This window comes from Urtica dioica, chromosome 4, assembly GCF_054948205.1.
Source record: "Urtica dioica subsp. dioica isolate 48M chromosome 4, U.dioica_male_clone48M_v1_H2, whole genome shotgun sequence".
In the NCBI taxonomy this organism is placed as follows: domain Eukaryota; kingdom Viridiplantae; phylum Streptophyta; class Magnoliopsida; order Rosales; family Urticaceae; genus Urtica; species Urtica dioica.
Window position 1 is genome coordinate 7,005,523 of NC_142759.1, and position 23,206 is coordinate 7,028,728.

A 23,206-nucleotide genomic window follows, 5' to 3' on the forward strand; every position below is an offset into this window, starting at 1 on the left:
AAAAGTTCGAAATAAAGAATCAATCACAGAAAACTTACTGAAAACTCTGAAATCCTGTACATAAACTAACTGAAAACTCTGAAATCCATAAAAAAAAGATAACTGCAAACTCTGAAGTCCTTTACATAAACTAACTGAAAACTTTGAAAATCATTATATAAACTAGCTGAAAACTCTGAAATCCATTACAAAACATAACTGAAAACTCTGAAATCCATTACAAAAAATAACTGAAAACTCTGAAATTCATAAAAAAAATTAACTGAAAACTCTGAACTCATTTACAAAAGATAACTGAAAACTCTGAAATCCTTTAGATAACCTAACTGAAAACTCTGAAATTCATTACATAAACTAAATGAAAACTATGAAATCCATTACAAAAAATAACTGAAAACTCAAAAATCCATAAAAAAAATTAACTGAAAACTCTGAAATCATTTACAAAAGATAACTGAAAACTCTGAAATTTATTACATAACCTAACTGAAAACTCTGAAATTTATTACATAAACTAACTGAAAACTATGAAATCCATTACAAAAAATAACTGAAAACTAAATGAAATCCATTACAAAACATAACTGAAAACTCTGAAATCCATAAAAAAACATAACTGAAAACTCTGAAATCATTTACAAAAAATAACTGAAAACTCTGAAATCTTTTACATAAACTAACTGAAAACTCTGAAATCCTTTACACAAAATAACTAAAAACTCTGAAATCATTTACATAACCTAATTGAAAAAATCCGAAATCTCTAATCAAAACTACATCCCAAACTTTCAAACCGATAATACCCAATATTTCATATCAAAACAATCTTATTCACCAAAAATTCATCGAAAACTCAAAACAAACTCAAAACAATGGGACACATGAAAACTCTGAAATCGTTTACAAAAAATAAATCCATTACATAAACAAAGCAAACTTGAAAGATCGAAAACTTTATAGCCAAAAAATCCGAAATCTCTAATCAAAACTACATCCCAAACTTTCACACCGATAATACCCAATATTTCATATCAAAACAATCTTAATCACCAAAAATATCATTTTCATAAACTTCAAACCCTCAAACCCAAAATCTTCGAAACATATTCTAAACAACCCTAACAAGTCATAATCGCAGATTTTGAAATAATGTCATCTAAATAATTATGAAACCATTAACAAACCCTAAAACAATGGGACTCAAAACAAACTCACCATTTTCGTCTGGTTCGCGACTCGTCTGGACTGGCGAGGAGGGCTCGGTTGGTTCGCGAGAGAGGGCTCGGTTGGTTCGCGACTCGGCTGGAGGGCTCTGTTGGTTCGCGAGGATGCTGGACTGGCGACGAACGACCGAGATGACGAGTAGGGCTGGACCGACGGGGAGAAGAGAAGAGAAGAGGGCGATGGATTTGGGGCGGGACGGGCTGAGCGACCGGGAGAAGTGAAGAGAAAGGGAATTTGGGGCTGAGCGGTTTTTTTTTTTTTTTTTTTTTTTATGTTTTTGAATTGAAAAGAGAAAGGCACGTGTGATTTGGGAGTGGAGACAAATAAAGGATAGATTTTAAAAGGAATTTTAACTTAAGGGTAATTTGGACAATTCAGGTGGCCAAACGCTTGGTTTATCTAAAGGATCCAAAATATGGTTTGGTTTTCAAATCAGATGCTACACTAAGCTTGGTTTATCAAGTTTCCCTTTTAGTTTTTGGTTTTTAAGCCCAAACTTATTCATAGTTGAGGAATTGACATATTTAAGAGCACCGATTTACTATTCATTCGGATTCATTTTACTGTTTCTATTACAGTAGAATTTGGTCGTTATATTTACAGTACAATAAAATTGTTTTTCCATTTTGTTTATATAAAAACAAAAACAAAAAATCACGCGAAAATGAACTCAAACATCAACAAAATTACAGGCACTTCCATCGGAGGCCTATCTCGATGTCTAAAGAAGCTTTATCACTTGAAAATCTATCCAGATATTTCTCGAGTTTTTTTTAGTAAAGTCCTTGCTAGTATTATAAATATACGAGTTCAGTATCACAGGACCTCGCTATTCCTCTGATCTTCTAACATGTGAAAAGATAATTTAAAGCATCAGGTAAATCATAATTTGAAGTGTCGCTTTGCTCACAAAAAGGCGAGGAAGCTTGATGTTTCTTTTTTATCTTCCAACAAAAACACATAAAATAAACCTACTCTTTCATTTACAAAATCAAAATTTAAGAATAATTTTTTGCTCAAAGAGATGGTAAAATTACAGATTTAATCAAATAAGTTGTCTGAAAAATCTTTTTAGAACACACATCGAAATTGGTTTGAAAAATACTAATATTAATGTTTCAGAAACACTCGTTCGTCTCTGTTGTACTATTTCCAGGTAATTCTAATCAAAATCATAGTTAATTAATATGTTGTAAACTGTACAAATATATTCATTCATTTTCAGAACTTATTGAATAAATCTGTGACCACGATAATAAACTAAAAAATATGAATATTGAAATTTTTAATTGAACTATATTACTGTATAAATAAATAAAAATTATTTCTCCAACCACCACAAGACTTTTTCATTACCAACAAAGTGTTCATTCCAGAATAAATACACTCTAAAACTTCGATAATGCACTAATAAAGATTGCAAGAACACACAATGATACTAAACCATTCCAAAACAACGATATTTACCGAAAATTAAAGACTTAATTGCATTTTATGAAATGATAACTTTGACCGTTTCAATGAGTAAGAAAAAATGGCTTCGAAAACAAATGGCCGAGAACTCATGTAACAAGAAAACGAAGAAAAAACCTGTTTAAGTGTTCTCGAGTAGCAGGTGTTTAATTCAGAGAAAGATTTCTAAAGACTGCAATACAGATAATTATGGAAAAAAAACAATATTTTGTTACCTTATTTTTCTCTCTCTCTTTTTTTGGCCGGTCATAGTATAGCCATTTTTAGCCATTTTTAAACTTAATATTGCATTTTAGTCACCGTTTAGTTAATTTATGTTTATTAGCCAGGCGAAGTTATTACCACTGGAAAAAGACTTCCTTACCCCTAAATAACTTCCACCATATATAAGTGATATAATTAACAAATAAAAAAAGAAAAAAATAATCTTGTAACTAATTCCTTAATTTAAGCAACTATTAATTTATTTTTTTAATCTACTCTCGGAAAGAAACAATAAAAAAAAACTGCATAGAGCAAATTTAAAACAAATCAAAATTGCAAAATTAAAAACCTGAGAATGCACAAAATTATTAACGATTATTACTTAAAAAGAAAAACACCAGAAACGATTATTAACGATTATTACTTAAAAAGAAAAACACCAGAAACGATTATTAACGATTATTACCGAATATTACTTAAAAGAAAAATAGCAGAAACAATTATTAACGATTAGTACCGATTATTTACTGTATATTTTTTAAATAAAAAACAGAAACGAATATCAATCGGTCGTTGTTCAGTTTGTGATCCCCACCCACGACGCTGAAGCTGATGACGTGGTGCTCCACGTCCAGTGTTCCCTCTTCGGTTCTTTTTTTTTTTTTGTTTCAATTTATTTTGAATTCATACAATCCAGATCCTATAATTAAGGAATTTAAAGAATAATAATGATTTTTTATTACGAATACACGTGGCCAAGTCCGCTCACGTCACGTGTCCGTAAGTGTTAATCCAAAAAACGGCTTAACAATTAAGCAACTAGCTAAGCACTTTTCGTGGTAGCTAGCTTGGTCTAACGGTAATCCCACACACACCTCGACGGAGAGGTCATGGGTTCAAGCCTCCATGGGATGCAGAAATGCATACCCCCTAGGATTTATTCTAATAAGTATGTAATCTTGACCAATAGTGTCACCTACTATGTAATCTTGGCCGATAGTGCCACCTGCGCTTTGCACTGCTAATATATCATGTAATCTTGGCCGATAGTGCTCCTACTAAAAAAAAAAAAAAACTAGCTAAGCACTTTTCATATTTACAAGCAAATTCATAAAATTGTTAAACAATAAACCATTAAAGATGCTCTAAGGCTCACGAATGTAATGATTTCCCTCTCATTTTCAATAATACGGCGTCCGAGAAAAGCCCAACAATGAATTGAAATACGATGTCAGAGGAAAACCCAACGTATTCAAATAAATATCCTATTTTGCATTTTTGTCCTAAACATATACTTGTTTTTGCTAACGTTTTTAGGGAAAGACACTCTTCTCGACCAAAATTAGTCTTCCAACGGTCGCCAATTCAAGGAGTACCGGGTGAGATCTCGCCACCACCGCCGTGGAATCCTGCAATGTCTCCTCCCAAAAGTTAAATTCCAGCAGCCGAGGCTTCACCGGAACTCTTCATGGCTTTAAGCGACACAGTAGGAGAGCACAGCATTAGGAACACTGCCCTGAGGTTCTGGTTCAGGTCGCTCTCGGTCTGGGTTTGTCATAGGTGGTTATGGTCGTGGTGTTTGAATTTGAAAAGAGAGGATCTGAAGCTCATTTGAGATTTTTTTATTTATTTTTTAAATGGTATTTTTGGGAACACAATGTCTAATGTTGACTATTAATATAAATAAATAGGTAACTAGACTATAATTTCAGTACCTTTTTATAGATTAACTGCTTACTAACGAATCTCGTTATTTATTGGGACACTACAATGAAGATAATCATCTTTATCATATATATTAACAAGAGGATTAACGCGCCAACATATGTTGAAGCATTGCTGCTTATTAAACCCACTGATGCACGTGATTAGCTGGATGTATTTTAGTAACTAAACATGTAAAAATTACATAAATAAAACTACTCATTCTCGAAGCCTTGACGAGAATGTAAGGTCAATGAGTATACTACTGATTTCTCCCTCATTTTAATTGAAACGGCATTGGAGAAAAAACCCAACAAATTCAAATAAATATCCTATCTTGCATTTCCGGCAAGTACCTATACCTGAAATCCTTTTTATTTACGTTTTCAGGGAAAGCCATTGTAACTTTGATGTTGACATTTTCCACAACATATTTGTGCAGTCTTTCTCGGTCATAGTAATCCTCAAAATTCTCTATCACAACTTCAGTCAAGTCATGTCTCCAACATTTCATCTGAGCGCTTGAGCAACATTTCCGTTCAAAGTCATCCTGCTGAGTGCTGTGGCGATGAAACTGCAAAATTAAAAGTGTATTAAATTATATGTAATAATCATCAAATAATATATTATGTATCAAGTATTGTTAGAATTCTAGGTGAGGGTAAGGGCTCTTGATAGAGAAGCGTATGTAGAGGCTAAGCATAGTCGATGGGAAATCGAGAACTCGACCAATAAATGCGTAATAAACGTGATTAGACAACACCAAACGAGGGACATATTGTATATACTAATCAACCATAGATCAACAAAGAGTGTTATATTGCTGATGAACAAAAAAAGAGAAATCGTAAACAAACCTTAATCCTGAAGATGGTTCTGCACATATAATCGATAATGGAGAGAGTGTGAAGACGAGGAGAGAGCCAAAGCAAACTGTCCACCAATTCAACCATTCTCTCACTATCTTCTGGTTCGAGTAGATTTGTTATGTTAAGCTCCTTGACTTCATCTAGCGGAGGATTCAACGCCTCTCTCGTGATGTCTGGGTACATACAATTCTCCTCCTTTAAACAAAACACAAGCATGTTTTTAGGGGCAATTGGTCTTTAAAGTATATTATGCACAACGATTCTCATTTTCTTTTGCACTACTTTTAAAGGATTTGCTATGATGGTACCTGCATCCCAAGTGCTAAAGTGAGAGTGTTGCATCGACCAAAAGCACAGAGAAGATCCCAGAGTTCTTCCTTAGCGACCATCGCAGCGGGAAGCTCGGCGTTCGTGAGAGTACGGTGACATCTCTGCGAGGAAACCAAGCTTCCGTCGAAGTCGAAATGTCGGAGCGTGAGGCTCTCGAGAAAAGGGTTTGAGATCAGTGCCTCGATCATCCGCGTCGTCCCTGCGACCGCTTCCACGATCTCCACCCTTCTGAGGCTCCTACACGTGTCGATGTCGATCTTCAGTTCATGCCACCTACACTTGACCGACAATGATTCGAGCCCCGGGACCGCCACTTGGAGCACCACCCGGCGCGACCCCTCGGTGCTGTCCAGCACCAAGTGCTTGAGCTTAGGGTTGCCGATAAATACACTGTGAAGTTCGTGGCAGGATCTCAAACCCAGCTTCTCGAGCGAGACGAGCTTCGAGACTTGTTCCCGGAGCCAATCTCCGGTCACTATCCTCGACCGGCTCATCTCCAACACCTTCAGAGACTCCTGCGACGCGGCGTTGAAGATGTCTACTCTGGCCCCGCCGTACTCGTTACCGCCGACGTACGAGAACTCTAGGAGACCCGCGGGGCTGTCGTGGTCGACGCTGATGCTCTCGATATCCCTGCATTTGATGACTGAGACGCTCTCGATGAGCTTGGCGGCGCGTGAGAATCGGATGGCGGTCTGGCCATAGCCGCTGCCGCAGGAGTGGAGGTGGAAGTGGCGGAGGAGAGGGCAAGTCACGAGGAACTCTCGGATGGGCAAGACGACGCCGGTCAGCTTCACAGAGCCCAGCCACGGCGAAGAGAACTCCAATCCCCAATACGTGGCCATCGATATCCTCGGCCGGCGGTGGATTTTGAGGTGCACGGAGAGGTGGGCCACAGCGAGATCGGAGGCCAACTCCATCAGCGGCGCCGCCACCCAATCGTCGTCGTCGTCGTGGCTTGTTTCCTCGTCGGTGAAGAAGCGGAGGCTCAGGCTCCGGAGAGTGGGGTCCACGCGCCGGCGGAGGAGGGTGGTGCGCGCGTGGGTGAAGAAGGCATCCTGGTGGTGGAGCCAGTCCGGGTCGGTGCAATCCAGTGTTAGGTTGGGCACGGAGAGCCACAGCAACGACAGTCGTTTCGAGAGGACGCGTAAGCGAGCGACTTCGAGTGGAGAGAGAAACGACATGATTTTGTGGATGACATCTTCTGGGAGATCACATAGCCGGTCATCGCTGTTGCTACCCATCTCTTCCTTCTCTCCTTCTCCTTCTGCGGCGCTTTCCTTCCCGTGTTTGTAAGCTTTTTTTTACAAGTATAACATCTGCAGCAAAGAAAGTAAAATAAATGCCTCGAGTATAGGTGTTGAAATTGATTTTGGGGTTTAGTTTTTGGTTTTTAAGCCCAAACTTATTCATAGTTGAGGAATTGACATATTTAAGAGCACCGAATGTACTATTCATTCGGATTCATTTTACTGTTTCTATTACAGTAGAATTTGGTCGTTATATTTACAGTACAATAAAATTGTTTTTCCATTTTGTTTATATAAAAACAAAAACAAAAAATCACGCGAAAATGAACTCAAACATCAACAAAATTACAGGCACTTCCATCGGAGGCCTATCTCGATGTCTAAAGAAGCTTTATCACTTGAAAATCTATCCAGATATTTCTCGAGTTTTTTTTAGTAAAGTCCTTGCTAGTATTATAAATATACGAGTTCAGTATCACAGGACCTCGCTATTCCTCTGATCTTCTAACATGTGAAAAGATAATTTAAAGCATCAGGTAAATCATAATTTGAAGTGTCGCTTTGCTCACAAAAAGGCGAGGAAGCTTGATGTTTCTTTTTTATCTTCCAACAAAAACACATAAAATAAACCTACTCTTTCATTTACAAAATCAAAATTTAAGAATAATTTTTTGCTAAAAGAGATGGTAAAATTACAGATTTAATCAAATAAATTGTCTGAAAAATCTTTTTAGAACACACATCGAAATTGGTTTGAAAATACTAATATTAATGTTTCAGAATCAATCGTTCGTCTCTGTTTTACTATTTCCAGGTAATTCTAATCAAAATCATAGTTGATTAATATGTTGTAAACTGTACAAATATATTCATTCATTTTCAGAACTTATTGAACAAATCTGTGACCACGATAATAAACTAAAAACTATGAATATTGCAATTTTTAATTGAACTATATTACTGTATAAATAAATAAAAATTATTCCTCCAACCACCACAAGACTTTTTCATTACCAAAAAAGTGTTCATTCCAGAATAAATACACTCTAAAACTTCGATAATGCACTAATAAAGATTGCAAGAACACACAGTGATACTAAACCATTCCAAAACAACGATATTTACCGAAAATTAAAGACTTAATTGCATTTTATGAAATGATACCTTTGACCGTTTCAATGAGTAAGAAAAAATGGCTTCGAAAACAAATGGCCGAGAACTCATGTAACAAGAAAACGAAGAAAAAACCTGTTTAAGTGTTCTCGAGTAGCAGGTGTTTAATTCAGAGAAAGATTTCTAAAGACTGCAATACAGATAATTATGGAAAAAAACAATATTTTGTTACCTTATTTTTCTTTCGCTCTATTTTTGGCCGGTCATAGTACTTAATTTGAAAACACTCAAGAACAACAAATCATCACCAAATCAAAACATTTTAACCGTCTCATTATTTAAAACCCTAAAATTTGTTCCTTAAAAATCGAGAAAAGCCAGTATGAATTAGGAAAAAAAAAATCCAACTTAAATTTCTTCAAAAAAAAAAAAAAATCGAACTAAAAAAGAATTAAAAAAAAAAAAGACTCCTTACCAGAAAATGCAGATAGATCAAGTAATAGTGAAAAAATGTAAATTGAATAAAGAAGAGAAACAGGTGTTATAAAACAGATTAAAAATAAAATGAAATAAAAAAAAAACCCGAAATTCACATATTCAGGATTCGAACACTAACATATCAAAACCCCCAATTTTAAAATGAAAAATTTGAAACAAACTAATAAATAGAAATCAGATGAACACAACTAAACACATAACCAAAGTTTAACACGACTTTCAGTCGAAAAACATCTAAAAATAATAAATCACCACCAAATCCAAAAACCGGGTTAGAAGCCTAAGAAAAAAATATATTGAAGCTTTACCTAAGTACAATTGCTGTCTCTCTTTGTGACCATCTTCTTCTTTTTTTTTTTTTTTTTTTTTTTTTTTTTTTTTTTTTTTTTTACGTTCAGTTCAAGATGATCTTCTTCGGCATTTTTTCTTTCTTTCTAGTCGCATTTCTTTCACACTCTCTCCATTTTCTCTCTCTTCTTTCGATTAAAAAAACGATACCCTTAAATGGTAAATAAAAAAAAATAACACGTTGCTTTTACTTAATAGATAACGTTGCTTTTTTACTTAACATTTGGGCTTTTTTTTTTTTTTCTGAATATACAGTTGGGCTTCTATTTAAATTTATTTTGGGCTTTGCTTCTGGTCTTGACGTATAGCAAGGGATTATTCCTAAACTATGACCTCCACACTAATTTTGGACCAAAATCCAATATGTCTAAATTAATCCAAATCTATGACTACCCATTTGATTAAATTACGTTTTTAACCTTATTCTTTATTTTTCCTCTTTTCATTTCTTATCCCTCTAGTCAGTTTTTTTTTTTTTTTTTTTTAAACAATCCACATCCTCTCTCTCTCTCTGCATCCAAAAAACCCCATTTCTCTCATCCATGAATGTTTTTTTTAAGCATTTTGTTCATTCATTATGAACAGCTCTATCCCCAAACCTTCATCTTCTCCCATCTCCGACGCTGAAGCTCCTGGGAACGACGGTCATGGCCGCCGGAGAGCAGTCCGTGGCCGCCGGAGAGCAGCCCATGGCCATCCCGGCGGCGGCGACCTCGAAGTGTCCGCCGAAACAGCCCGCCATGGATTCCGCGTAGAATTTATGTGGTTTTTAAAGTTAAAAAACAAAGAAAAAAGATTATCGGGATTCTGGATAATTTTGAAAAGTTTCTGAAAATTTCTGGGTTTTCGTTGAAGATTTATTGACGTTGATGTCAATAAATATGCATTTTTATTGACATCAATGTCAATAAATCTTCAACGAAAACCCAGAAATTTCCAGAAACTTTCAAAATTTTCCAGAATCGCAAGAATCGTTTTTTCTTTGTTTCTTAACTTCAAAAACCACAGAAATTCAACGACTTAAAGAAAGATGAACCCAAACAAAGAAATCCCCCGCCAAGAAACCCAAACCCTCGCCTGAGAAATCGCCCCCGGTGGTGCGTAGAAGTCCTCGCGTTTCCCATCCCAGCGCCGATGGGTCAAAGCCGAGCGTGGTTATGTTGTTGAGATGTTAATTATGTTACTAAAAATGCATCTCTAACTCTTGGTGCCCAATTTTTTTTTTTAAACAAAGTTGTTGTTTCCCAATTTTGATAACATGTGTTTGGTGTTGTCGGGGTCGTTGACAGTAGCTAGTTTATTGATAACAATGTCAAACCTGCCGGTTTATTGACATTGATGTCAATAAACCAGATAGTTTATTGACATTGATGTCAATAAACCTGACAGTTTATTGACATCAATGTCAATAAACCGACAGGTTTGGCATTGTTAATAAAATTGAGGGTATTTTTGTACTTAAAGAAAATAGATAGTCATAGTTTAGGATTAAATTGAACTTATTTGATTTTGGTCCAAAATCATTGTGGAGGTCATAGAATAGGTGAAAATAGATGTTTACACCTATATAAATTGAACTTTATATAGGTGTAAACATCATGCATAATAAAAAAATAATTTGTAAATTAACTATGATACAAAAAAAACAGCGACTTTCTTGGCAATGTTGAGGGTACGCAACAAATACAACACTTGAGCCTATCATACTTATCATAATCTGAACCTTAATATATACTAAAAATGATTGGGATCCTTGTACACTGGTCGGGGTCAAGAACTTTTGGGGGCTCTTCCTCTGGATTGGCCTCGCTTTATGTGACAGTTCTCTAAACACTTGCGTTCCGCTGGAGGGAGAAGCTACTGGACTATTTCAATCAAGTTACGAGAACGTTGTAATTATGGTGTAATACTGCAAGCTCGGTTCTTATACGCATAGACAATAAGGACAATTAATGTTGTGCGAAAAAGAATGTAGAGACAATAATGAAAAAGGACTCGGGTCATTGTAATCATGTTGTTTTGCTAGAGTTGCCTCATTCATATCAACATTTCAATCCCAGGGTAACATTATTTTCTTGAGAACATATATAATATGCACATACAATGAAGAGAAGTTACTGGTAAATTAGCATAATAATCGAGCATACAAAGTTACAAAGTATCAACTGCCTTCCATCGTAAAAGCTTACTCTATATTACTGTAGTAATATTTTCGAAAGCATTTTTCTTCTTTACAGTATATAGTTATAACTTTGTATACTTCTATGAACAGTCTTGGAAATCTACTTGCGAAATATCCATCAAATCCATTAGGTACAGCTCCTATTAGCTCCTGAAATATAAACCAAAACCACTCAATATTGTTGCATAGTAGCTAATACGCCTATTGACTTAACTTGTGATCACATTTAACAACACAAAAAAAAATCTAACCTGGACTTCTTTTGGAAGTTCTCTGTAATGGCTTAGTTTGTTTCTCATAACACGTAACAAATCCCGGACACTATCGAACTTATAGCGCCTATACTGACCAATATCCGCTAGAAATGCAGGTTCCATCTTTTCGTTCCATTTCGAACCCATGGCTACAGACGCAGTACTTTCTAGCGCATTCAAAAGTCCCGAGCCGTTCTCTCTATTTTCAAGTTCTACCCTGTCACTGGCATCTCGGAGGAAGGAGAGCCTCGTCTCCGAATCCCAAAATAGAGGGTGGCACAACACCTCCAAGGCTTTGGGCCTACAATGATCAGTATTATTTCGTGTTCTATCACCAAAATTATGTCAACAAGTCGGGACCAGGACATCTAACCTCAATTCAGGGTCGGGATTCAGCAAACGATAAATAAGATCAAAAGCTTCTGGTATGCACTCCACCAAGAAGAGATCAACACGGTTCTTCGTGACATTCAAATCACGCTCAAGACAATCACCAAATGGGTGTCTACCACCAGTAACGCAGTAGAACAGAACACAACCGAGGCTAAACAAATCTATCGCTCGTGTTTGCCGCCCGTGAAGAAGTTGTTCAGGTGATTGCCAACCCGAACTTCCACAACCTACATATATAAGTCAAACTCATTAGGCCTAATGGAATATTGCAAAAACACAATATACATTTCTAGTTATCATATCAATTTGTAATCTTAAATGGGGTTTCTAAGATCTCATTATATTATGTGATAGCCTTCAAAATAACACTACTGAATTTTAATTAGATTATGCTATTCTAGAATTGACTAGTAAACTAGCCAATTGAGAAAGCATTGATTTTGACTTTTAAAAATATAAGTACATTATGCGGAAGGTACTTGCCAGTAACTTGTTGACCCAAAGAAGACATATCACCATGAAGACGTTTGCTTATGCCCATGTCAGAAAGCTTTGCGCAGAGAGATGTTTCCTTGGTTATCAAAACATTTTGAGGCTTTAGGTCCCGATGGATTATACCCAGTTGATGTAAATGCACAAGGCCAGAAACAATATCCCTTTAAAACAAGTATAAAATGTTATAAGACACTGACCATTCAATTGAAAAAAAAAAAATACCAGATTTCCAAAGATGAACATGAACTTAGTTATACTTATTTCAAAACCATATTATAGTTGATAGTTGGTAATAGCCAATGCCTTGTTCATATTCAATTGATCACCACCGGAAATTATCATTTGTACGACAAAAAATTATAGCATAATCTCTTTTTTTTTTTTTTTAATAAAAGAAACATTGGGACTTTATTGCATAATCTCTTAAAATACCTCATCAATTTTAGTAATAGACGCGAAGGACGGCCATTTTCTTTCCACAAGGAAGCACTTGGCATGATATTCTTCATCGATTCCAACCGGACTTTATGCTCAACTGAGGTTGTCATGGTGTGATATATTTCAGGTGTTCGGGCTTGATAAGAATCTGAAAAAATCTGAATCAAATTTTCTAAGGAGCCCATACAACGCTCCAAAGAAACATAAACAAAATCTTTATCATACTCGACCCCAAACCATCTCACAATGTTTGGATGATAATCAGATGCGATAAGATTTTGGATTTCTTTTAAAGCCACGTCATGGTGAGCTTGGACGAGACGCTTTACAGCGACTGGGCGACCGTCATGGAATCCCTCGAGGACAACAGTACCGTTGCTCCCTTTTGCAATTTCTACATCTGACACGACTAGTTTACCGACCTTCCGCCCATCAACACCACAATCAGCGAGTTTATTCAGGTCTAAAATTATTTTTTCATCGCCCTTAGAAAGATCAAGAGACTCACTACTCTTATTCGATTTTCTGTTTTTCTTTCTTTTTGAAGACGAAACTTTCGAATCAGAATCTCTAGGCTGCCCATTTGGTAGAACCTTTCCTTTGATCAACATAGCAAAGCGATGATGGATAACAATACCAATGCAAACACCAACAGTCAGTGCAATTGACCAACCAAACCAAATGCCCGACACATAGTGCCTGTGTTGTTGATCTCTACCGTATTGCTCATTCGGTAGATTTGGTTTGTGCACTAGAGATGGCAAAGGTAGAATTTTATCTCTTTTTCTCTGCTGAATAAAGTCCGATTTCGATTCAGATGGAAGCATCACATCCGGAGAAGGCATGGGAAGCATCGTATTTTCATCAAGAATAGCCGATTCTAATAGCATGCGACTCTTGTGACGGAAGACAAATGCTTTCGACTGACACGGCAATGGCAAAGCGATATCTTTGTCGGTACCTTGACAAAGTAAAGCAACCCCGATCTCGGAAACTGTCATATTCCACGATACCGTGTCTGAATCAGGTACAAATGACTTCAGCATATAATCAGTCCTCATGATTTTAAGACGAAGCTTGGAGGGGATTCTTTTGTTTGAATCGGATTGGATTAACCCTACTTTACTCTCATCTTCGGAACCTTCCAACTCGGACGAGGAATCAGACGACTCATAGCTGCGAATAAGCCTCCCGAACTTAGGATCAACCTCGAAAACCGTGGTCTTCTTAGACCCGAGCGTGACTGCTCCGTCTTCTGATAGGTACGGCGTAGTTTCTAAGAACTCTTCAATGGACTGAGATAGTTTCTACAACCACAATAATTGATAAATAAAAAGGCGAAAGTTGTAAAATAAAATTATTTCAAATAAATTAAGCGACTTGAGTCGATACATGTGTAACTAAGAACTCTGACGCCAAAATAAAAAGTCAGTTTCATGTGTTTCTCAGGACTAACATTTATCTGAAGGACATTTCAATGTCATGGTCAGTTGTTGAAATCAAGAAGCTATGATATTGATTGAAAGTAAAATTTTATCAATGAGAAATTTGAAATTCACAAATTTTATAATAGTTTGAATTTTAGAGGTTTAATGTTATATTCCATTTTCCTCTTAAATGGACTGAGTCTCGCTAATATTTTCTCTAAATCTCTATTCTAAATTTTGTTTCCCATCAAATATTTCTCTAAAATTCTGAACATGACTCTTCTCAATTACTCCCACACTTCCTTCCAATTTCTTTTTGTTTATATCCCAGCCAAAACTACAAATTTTCTGTTGAAAGAAAAATAGAAATGATACCGAGTGAACCATACCAGAGTACCATTGTTGCCATAATGCACATACAACGCCCAATCATCTCCACAGTCAATATAAAAAGATGGAGAAGAAGAAGAAGAAGAAGAAGTTTGTTGGCGTTGATAAGCGGAATAGATCGGCGGTCCTGAAGAGAACGACCAAATCACTCTCTTCGAATTGTTATCCACCAAATGAACCATTCCGTCAAGCCCAGCCACAAACGCCGTACTTCCTTCCCTGTTCAATTTCAGCCGCTCAATCACTTATATACAAATCAAAGATATGTATATATTATACACATATTTAGTTTGAGATGACTTACGGTGAAAGAGACATGAGAGATCGGCCTGGAGATTTAGGAGACCGTTGTAAGCCATGGAAGTCATCTTCGATAGGTTGCAACCTCTGAAACGCCGCGATTGGATGCCCGACCAACAGGATCGTTAACAGAATTGGCAGTAAGAGCTCAGAGCCCCAGCGATGACGTTTCATCGAAATCGAAGCGCAGAAGAAGAAGAAGAAGAAAAAAAAATCAAATATCAATCATTTCGTCGAGGATACCTCTGACTCTGTATCTCTGTTTTGTTCGCTTTCTCTTCTCTTCTCAAAACATTCCAAGCTTTAACGTTCTTCTTCTCCTTTGAATAGCTGCTTTTCTTTGCTCCTCCTTTCATCCTTCCTTCTTTATTTTATTTTTAAATTTGGTTATAATTTTTTTTTTCCTTTGCTCAAATAAATTGTGGAAATAGATTCTAGTACCCATATTTATTTATTTTTGTAATTTATCGTGAAAATAGTATGTTTAAATTTTTTATCACAAAAATAATTTTTTTAATTATAAACTGTCATTTTTTCATTTTTCTTGATTTTTATAATTAAAAAAAACTTGTTTACTATTTTGGATTAATTTAACTTTATTTATTATTACGCATAAATTAATTTTATTATTAATAATATAATTTATTTCAGCTATAATATAATTTTATGAACAACTAAGTCACTTGAAAAATAACAATTCTTAAATAGCCAATATCTCAATTTTTTTAGAAAGTAGCCACATACGGATGCGTGGGCAATGTTTAAGATATTTTTAGTTTTTGTTTATCTTATTTAGGGTTTTAATATTTAAAATTGGCTTTAATATTTGAATTTAAAATTAAATGCTCAATTGATTCATTTAATAGTAATTAGTTGAATTATTTCCTTAATTTAAGAAATCAATTATTCTTTTCAATTTTTACGTTGATATAAGGGTTATTTGGGATTTTAAATTATTTTTTTGAGCAGATATGAAATATTTTGGACGATATTGAAGACTATTATCTTAGCATATTTTTAAACTATTTGAAGTTGCGATGATCGTGTTTCTGTGTCCATAATCCGAAAATAAAAAAAAATGCGATAGTTAATGAAAAATGAAAAAAATCATGAATTTACTTTTACTTCTCCATACATCTTCCTAGTTTATTTCTTCATCAGTCTATGATATAGTCCCTGAAATCATGACAATCATTCCTTTGACTATCTACTCGAGTAAGAATCCACCTTGTATCGTTAAAAAATCTTGATTGAAGATAAAGTTCCTAAAATAAAATGACATTACTTGATAAATTAAATCAGGTAGCTTACCTTATGCTATGCAATGATGGCACATATAAACAAAGAGAGCCATCACTGACAATTGTAAGTTCACGAACCAAAGACATTGATTTGTTAATAAGATTAATGAAACTTATCAACAAAGAGAAGAGGAAATGAATATACATTCTATTAAATTTAACCGTGTAAATTATCATTGATATCTTGTACTTGTTCAATTACATTGATTTTTTTTTTAAGATATATAAGGATTTTATAGGCTTGAGAAGCCGAATAGACATGAATATTGTCAAATAAATTAGAACCGAGTGAGTTCTTAATCCACTTGTAGCATCGCTTAGAGGCGCAAAAATTAAACATTACTTTTTTTTTGGATATATTATAGAGTATGTGGGTGAATTAAAAAGATCAAATTCTAATTAACAAACCACCTTGAATTGAAAATAGTAAAAAAAAAAAAAAAAAAAAAAATTACAAACCAACCTACGGGGAGAGAGAGAGAGAGAGAGAGAGAGAGAGAGAGAACTATCTTTTTAGCGCCACCATTAGACAAATACAAAGAGCGCACACACAGGTACAGCAAAACAGCAGAGAAAATCAAGAAACAAAAAGAAGAAAGAAGAAAAAGATGTTGCACAGCAAGTCCTTCGTGAAGAAGTCCAGAGGTGGCAGGGTCACAAAGGTAAGATCTTCGCTTCCTCTTCAATCAAAAAGCCCTAATCGTTAACACACACATACAGACACTCATTCGCATATATACATACAATATGTGTATCACTATTACCAGGTCGTCAGAGAACACTACCTCAGAGACGACATCCACTGCGGAGCTTCCTTCTGTACGCTATGCTGCGACTCCAAAGATGCTCGCTTCTCGCTCGACCCTTCTCCGTCGCCGATTATCGTTCTCGACACCAATGTCGTTCTCCGCCAGATTGACCTGCTCGAGAACCCAGCCATGGACAGAGTCGTGCTTCTCTCGATCGTCCTTGAGGAGGCTAAGAACAAGAACATTTCTGTCTACAATCGCCTCCGAGCTCTCTCCGCTAATCCTTCCAGGAGCTTCTTCGTCTTCTCCAACGAACATCACAAGTATGTTCAATTGAACGAATGATTATGCTCTCTCTGTCTCTCTCTAATCTTTATTTTTCTTCGTCGTCTTCCCAGAGATACTTATATTAAGCAAATGGAGGGTGAGAGTAAAAACGACCGCAACGATAGAGGTTTGTTTAGGTTTTGGCGTGATTTTTGGAAATATCTATTTTTAGGTTCATATATTTTCCATTTGATAGTGATACTGTGATTGGCAAAGTCAATTTCATGTTGTAATAGTTGCTCATTATTTTAGAATTTTCATTGGCTTAAAATTTGAGACTAATTTGTTTTCTTTCTTTTTCGACAGCAATTCGAAAGGCTGCACAATGGTACCAAACTCATCTTGGCGATGCGGCGAGAGTTCTGCTCATAACCAATGACAGAGAGAATAAGAGGAAGGCTTTAGAAGATGGCATTGCTGCTGAGACAAGTATGTTAAAGCTATTTTTTATAATATGTGAGCCTTGCTAGTTAGTCTTGGGTGATTATGACACGAAGAAAGACAAACTTGGTGTATTTCATGTTTTCAGTTGAATCGTACGTAAAGTCAATGGGTCGAACCGATTTGCTCGACCTGCTCGTTCAGCCTGCTTCTGAGGACGTGACCATGGATGATGTTGAAGATTTGAGACCGTCGAAGAGGAAGGTCGTCTACGCAGAGGTTGTTTTTTTATACCGTTATCGAATTTACTGTCCTTCATGTAGTTTTGGTTTGAGAGTTTATCGTGATGGTTTTTGTATCTCTCCCACTCTTTCTTTTAGCATAAGCCTATGTCCGAGATCACTGCTGGCTTGACCCGCGGTATATACCATCAAGGAAAACTCCGAGTCAATCGTTACAACCCATTTGAAGCATATGTTGGAAGTGAAAGTATTGGGGATGAAATAATAATTTATGGGCGTTCTAATATGAATAGAGCTTTTGATGGCGATATTGTGGCTGTGGAACTTCTTCCTAAAGAGCAATGGCATGAAGAGAAATCCTTGTCGATAGTGGATGAAGGTAAAAAAAAAAAACGTTTACTTGATAATGTGGTTTTTGAGCCTGAAAGGTGCAAAGTATAGCACACATCTGTGTAAAGGACATATGCAGGGAAATAAAATTCGGAAAATAAGAAATCCTTCTTTGGTGTGAAGTGAAAACATTGATGATTTTTTTTTTTAAGCCCAAACACTGTAATTTGCTCTCTCTTTCTCTTCAACGACTATGTAGTTAGTGAAATTTGAATTTTTCCTTCTTTTTCTTGAAGATGCTGATGATGAAGAAGAAGGCGTTCACCTAGTTCCGGGCAGTGCTGATGATGCTCCTAGAACTACTTCTCGCGTTCAAGGCTCTTCTGGAGAAGCTAATGTTGCCTCACCTCGTCCCTCTGGCCGCGTCGTTGGTGTTATAAAGAGGAACTGGCATTCGTGAGTTTTCATAAAGATCTTTTACGCTTTTGGTTTTTGAGAATTTAGTTGCCGACCATTTTAGTGTTGAATCAATTATTTGAGTTTGGGGCCTGTGAAACCATTGCTGACTTTTCTGGGCACAACAACGATTCATGCAGTTATTGTGGATCTTTGGAACCCATGCCTATGCCTGCAGGGAGTGGCGGAATTGCCCATGCCTTGTTTGTCTCTAAAGATTGCAGAACTCCCAAAATTCGAATCCAAACTAGACAGTTGGAGAATCTTTTGGATAAGAGGATTGTTGTAGCTGTTGATTCTTGGGACTGTCAATCTCGGTTCCCGTCCGGGCATTACGTGCGAACCATAGGACTGATCGGTGACAGAGATACGGAAACTGAGGTATATGCTAATATCTGCACTTGTTATTAATAGCCGTTATTTTTCTACCCCAAACAAGACTGCTTGTTTTATATATGTATACCGGATCAGAGTTAGATGAGGGTAGTCAAAAAACCATCCGACTTACGTTTGTGAAATTTCCAGGTTGTCTTGATTGAAAATGATATAAATACACGGCCATTTTCTTCGCAAATTCTTGCTTGTTTGCCACCTCTACCATGGTCAGTGTCTCCTGAAGATCTGTCGAATCCTATTCGTCAGGATCTACGGAATCTGCAAGTCTTCAGTGTGGATCCTCCTGGTATGCAGCATGAATGTCTATTCGAGAGTTTTCGGAACTTGATTTCTATTTTTTCATAAATTTTCATTTTTTAAATGTCTATTGGAGTGCAGTATGTACATCAAGATGGTTATTGAGATATTGCTTTTGTCTTGTGTAGGATGTAAGGATATTGATGACGCACTGCATTGTACAGCTCTTCCAAATGGAAATTTTGAAGTTGGTGTGCGTATCCTTAAACCTGGTGGTGTTATCTTTTATTATTTTTATTTTTATTTTTTAATGCCATTTATAGAAGTCCCCATAGACTCCACATTAGACTTTTAGAAGATTATACAAAATGATAAAAGCTATCCTGTATTATTGGATCTTTGACTATATTCAATAGATATTGCTGATGTAACAAACTTTGTGCACCCGAATACCCCACTTGATGAAGAGGCTGCAAGAAGGGGCACATCGGTCTACCTTGTTGATAGAAGGATTGACATGCTTCCTAAACCTCTCACCGAAGGTAAGATTTTATGCAGTCTCATTTTGTTCAATTCGTAGCTGCATTTTGCTATAAAAATGTGTATGGACTGACCTTGAAATGGTAAGTTACTTTCTAATCCTAAGACTTACATGCATGGACATTTATATTGCAGATATATGTTCTCTTCGAGCTGATGTGGAGAGGCTTGCTTTTTCTGTCATATGGGTATACCACTTCACCTTGTCATCCTGAACACTTATTTTATTTTCCATAGGAGCTATTCATTGAGTATTTTTTTATTCTTCTTTTCCTTTGTTGAAACTTTGAAGTCTTCGCATACCTATGAATATCTCTTCTGGTATTAGATATCCATCTGTACTTGTTCGAGATAGTGTGATCTAGATTCTAGGGTTACGATGGACTCATTTGTTTGTTGATCGTTTGTGTTATAAGTAAGCATTTAATCTGACAGATATCCAGAAAGTTTATGAGATCTTGAATGTCTAAGAAAATTCCTTCATGCAATTTCTCTGATGATTTCAGGAAATGACTCCTGAAGCACAGATTATTTCAACTAAATATACGAAGAGTGTGATAAAATCTTGTGCAGCATTATCTTATGTTGAGGCCCAGGCAAGGATGGATGATAGGTGATCATTTTTTTTCCTATTTTGTTGACACAAGTACAGATGATTAATCTTTAGGTGTTCGGGGTCAATAGTGATGAGAATGAGAGGCGTTCAAAAATTATCCCTCTAAATAAATTGCTGTTTGATTCACTGTTATATTGAAGATTCCTGATTGAATTTCATATCATTTGCAGTCGATTGATGGATTCTGTGACTAAAGATTTGAGGAACATGAATATGTTAGCAAAGGTACTGCCTTTTAAGCCTGAGACTGTCATTCGAGAGAGAAGTAAGTTTAATTGCACCTTTCTGAACTTTTATAAGCCTGGATTTTGTGTTTACGCTGCAGATAATGAGATTGCGACGTATTGAGAGAGGAGCCTTAACACTTGCTTCTGCAGAAGTCAAATTTCAAATTGACACCGAGACACATGACCCACTTGATATCGGTTAGTTGTATGAATTATGGATGAAATTCATTCTGCAAGTTTTAGCCTTTCATCAGGTCACTGTAGCAGATTTTAATGATACTTGGTGCATCTTCTGAAAAAAAAAAATATTATCAAGAATCATTTATAACTTTTTTTTAAGATGAGTGTTTCTCATTCCTAAGTTCTGTTTTGCAGGCATGTATCAGATTCGGGAAGCGAACCAAATGGTCGAGGAGTTCATGCTTGCTGCGAATGTTTCAGTCGCAGAAAAAATACTCGATCATTTCGCTACGTGTTCTTTATTAAGGTGATTTGTTTCTTTTGCGGATTTCACGTGGCGCCATTTGTGTCGTTTAATGATAAGATTTTCTCTTGCTGGGGTTCGTTCACAGGCGCCATCCGGTCCCAACTAAAGAGATGCTCGAGCCTTTGATGCGTACAGCTGCTGCAGTTGATCTCGACTTGGATGTTTCTTCGTCAAAAGCACTTGCTGATTCACTCGATCGTGCTGTCGTATGTCACATATTATCTAATCATGTAATTCATGCCTCGGCATAAAATACTTCCTTTTTACTGAATTATTTTGTGTTCTGTTTTTCAGGGTCCTGATCCATACTTTAATAAGTTGATTCGTATACTGGCTACGAGGTGTATGACACAGGTATTTGAATGGGTGATTTAGTTTCTTAATAAAGCCACATTTCATGATGAATTTCCTAACCTTCGTTTTATGTTAGGCGGTTTACTTCTGTAGCGGAGATCTCAGCCGTCCAGAATATCTTCATTACGGTCTTGCGTCAGAGCTATATACGCATTTTACATCTCCTATTAGAAGATATGCAGGTTTGGCACCAACAATTCTTGCATTGTTCTGTTGACCTTTGTCATGATTTAAAATGAGGTAAAAACTTCCTTTTTTTTCCCTCTGTTAGATGTCTTCGTACATAGATTGCTTGCCGCTTCGCTGGGGATATGCTCGTTGCCAATCATATTCCAAGACAAGCATCAACTCACTAGTATTGCTGACAGTATGGAATATATTCCCCTACACTTTATTGCTATAATATTTAGTCTGGGTTATTGGGTACATATGGCTCCTATACTAAGTAGGTGGTGAAACTTCGACTCTTTTCTATTTTTTCTTGGCAAACTTCCTCTCACTTGTATACTTTTGGCAGTATCTTGAGAGTTTTTATTTTTAATATGGTAATTTATGAGCTCAAATGTTCGAAAATCAATTTTTACTAATTTGTTAGAAATTGCCAAAAAGTACAAGTTCATTGAGGAAACTGCCAAGAAATAAAGGAGGGGGGGTTAATTGTGTCATCGCTCGAATAATATAGGGGCCATGGATGCCAAATAGTATACATTTTTATGACAATGATAAGTAGCATAAACTCATCTCTAAAGTCTCACAATCTTACTAGTTTGAGCCATCGTATATCTTTCAAAGCTCAACATACTGTATCTTGACTCCAAAATGGCTTATTTTGCTTCAGATTTAAATTTCCGGCATAGGAATGCACAGATGGCTAGCCGTGCCTCAGTAGAGCTCCACACAGTCATCTATTTCAGAAAACGGTATTTAGCAATATTATCTACTTTCCCACTCTCCTCTCTCGATATCCATCTATACGTTCAATCAAGTGTCTTTAAGTTATTTTTTGCTGATACAGGCCGACAGATGCAGAGGCAAGAATAGTGAAGATAAGATCCAACGGATTCATCGTATTCGTTCCCAAGTATGTCAAAAACCCGAAATTCAGCTCAAGTCTTGTTAATTTTTTATTTAATTATTTTAAATTACACTTTTAATATTCTGTTTTTGTATACACATAGGTTTGGGATAGAAGGGCCTGTGTACGTCACCCAAAAAGGTGACAAGGGCAGCGGAGGAGAATGGGTGGTGGACGAGCAGCAACAATTATTAAAAAAGAAAGATGGAAGTCATGCTTTTAGGGTTCTGCAGAGCGTTAGCATTCATTTGGAGGTCGTCGAGCCGCAGCCCAACCGCCCCAAACTCCAGCTCACACTCGTCTAGGATTTTGCAGCGATTTTTTCTCTTCTATCGTCATTGTTTTCAATCGGGGTTTTAATGGATTAGGATCTAGAGCATTTTTGTTTTGTTTTCAAGTTGTTACACAGAGCTTTAAGTTCTGAGGCGTGAGGAAAAACAAACATATATTTACTAAAATTATAAGCTATTTCAAAACTTTATCATTGCCTTATGACATTGAAAAAAAAAATACAAAAAACAAAAAAATATACTAACAGAAACAAAAATCATATATAGAGCGAGGCTCACAATACCACATATATATATATATATATA

At 36.2% G+C, this 23,206-nt stretch overlaps 3 protein-coding genes across 5 annotated transcripts; 1 reads left to right on the top strand and 2 right to left on the bottom strand.

The window, feature by feature from the left end:
- Positions 1 to 4,902: 4,902 nt before the first annotated feature.
- Positions 4,903 to 9,192, bottom strand: LOC149399869 (uncharacterized). Of its 2 annotated transcripts, none has more exons than XM_089613418.1 (4): positions 8,974 to 9,192; positions 5,783 to 7,084; positions 5,463 to 5,669; positions 4,903 to 5,179 (listed from the first exon to the last, which is right to left on the bottom strand). In XM_089613418.1, exons 2-4 carry the CDS (start codon positions 7,046 to 7,048, stop codon positions 4,925 to 4,927), a joined length of 1,728 nt encoding a protein of 575 aa, XP_089469544.1. In that variant the 5' UTR covers positions 7,049 to 7,084; positions 8,974 to 9,192; the 3' UTR covers positions 4,903 to 4,924. The 2 variants fall into 2 exon arrangements, with proteins under 2 accessions (XP_089469544.1, XP_089469543.1); XM_089613417.1 differs by having other exon boundaries at positions 5,783 to 7,123.
- A 1,925-nt stretch (positions 9,193 to 11,117) lies between these two features.
- On the bottom strand, positions 11,118 to 15,307 carry IRE1A (Endoribonuclease/protein kinase IRE1-like protein). Of its 2 annotated transcripts, XM_089612877.1 has the most exons (8): positions 15,136 to 15,307; positions 14,897 to 14,979; positions 14,592 to 14,811; positions 12,770 to 14,082; positions 12,326 to 12,498; positions 11,823 to 12,069; positions 11,447 to 11,750; positions 11,118 to 11,345 (listed from the first exon to the last, which is right to left on the bottom strand). In XM_089612877.1, the coding sequence occupies exons 2-8, from the start codon at positions 14,908 to 14,910 to the stop codon at positions 11,199 to 11,201; spliced, it is 2,418 nt and encodes an 805-aa protein (XP_089469003.1). In that variant the 5' UTR covers positions 14,911 to 14,979; positions 15,136 to 15,307; the 3' UTR covers positions 11,118 to 11,198. The 2 variants fall into 2 exon arrangements, with proteins under 2 accessions (XP_089469003.1, XP_089469002.1); XM_089612876.1 differs by having other exon boundaries at positions 14,897 to 15,307.
- Positions 15,308 to 16,640: 1,333 nt separating this feature from the next.
- On the top strand, positions 16,641 to 23,101 carry EMB2763 (ribonuclease II family protein). The gene is made up of 23 exons (XM_089611327.1): positions 16,641 to 16,855; positions 16,961 to 17,265; positions 17,341 to 17,396; positions 17,576 to 17,698; positions 17,799 to 17,929; positions 18,031 to 18,271; positions 18,519 to 18,678; positions 18,819 to 19,059; positions 19,204 to 19,360; positions 19,500 to 19,568; positions 19,728 to 19,853; positions 19,987 to 20,039; positions 20,358 to 20,464; positions 20,638 to 20,692; positions 20,793 to 20,892; positions 21,070 to 21,181; positions 21,267 to 21,387; positions 21,476 to 21,535; positions 21,612 to 21,717; positions 21,807 to 21,902; positions 22,374 to 22,455; positions 22,551 to 22,616; positions 22,714 to 23,101. Exons 1-23 carry the CDS (start codon positions 16,802 to 16,804, stop codon positions 22,913 to 22,915), a joined length of 2,823 nt encoding a protein of 940 aa, XP_089467453.1. The 5' UTR covers positions 16,641 to 16,801; the 3' UTR covers positions 22,916 to 23,101.
- Positions 23,102 to 23,206: the final 105 nt, after the last annotated feature.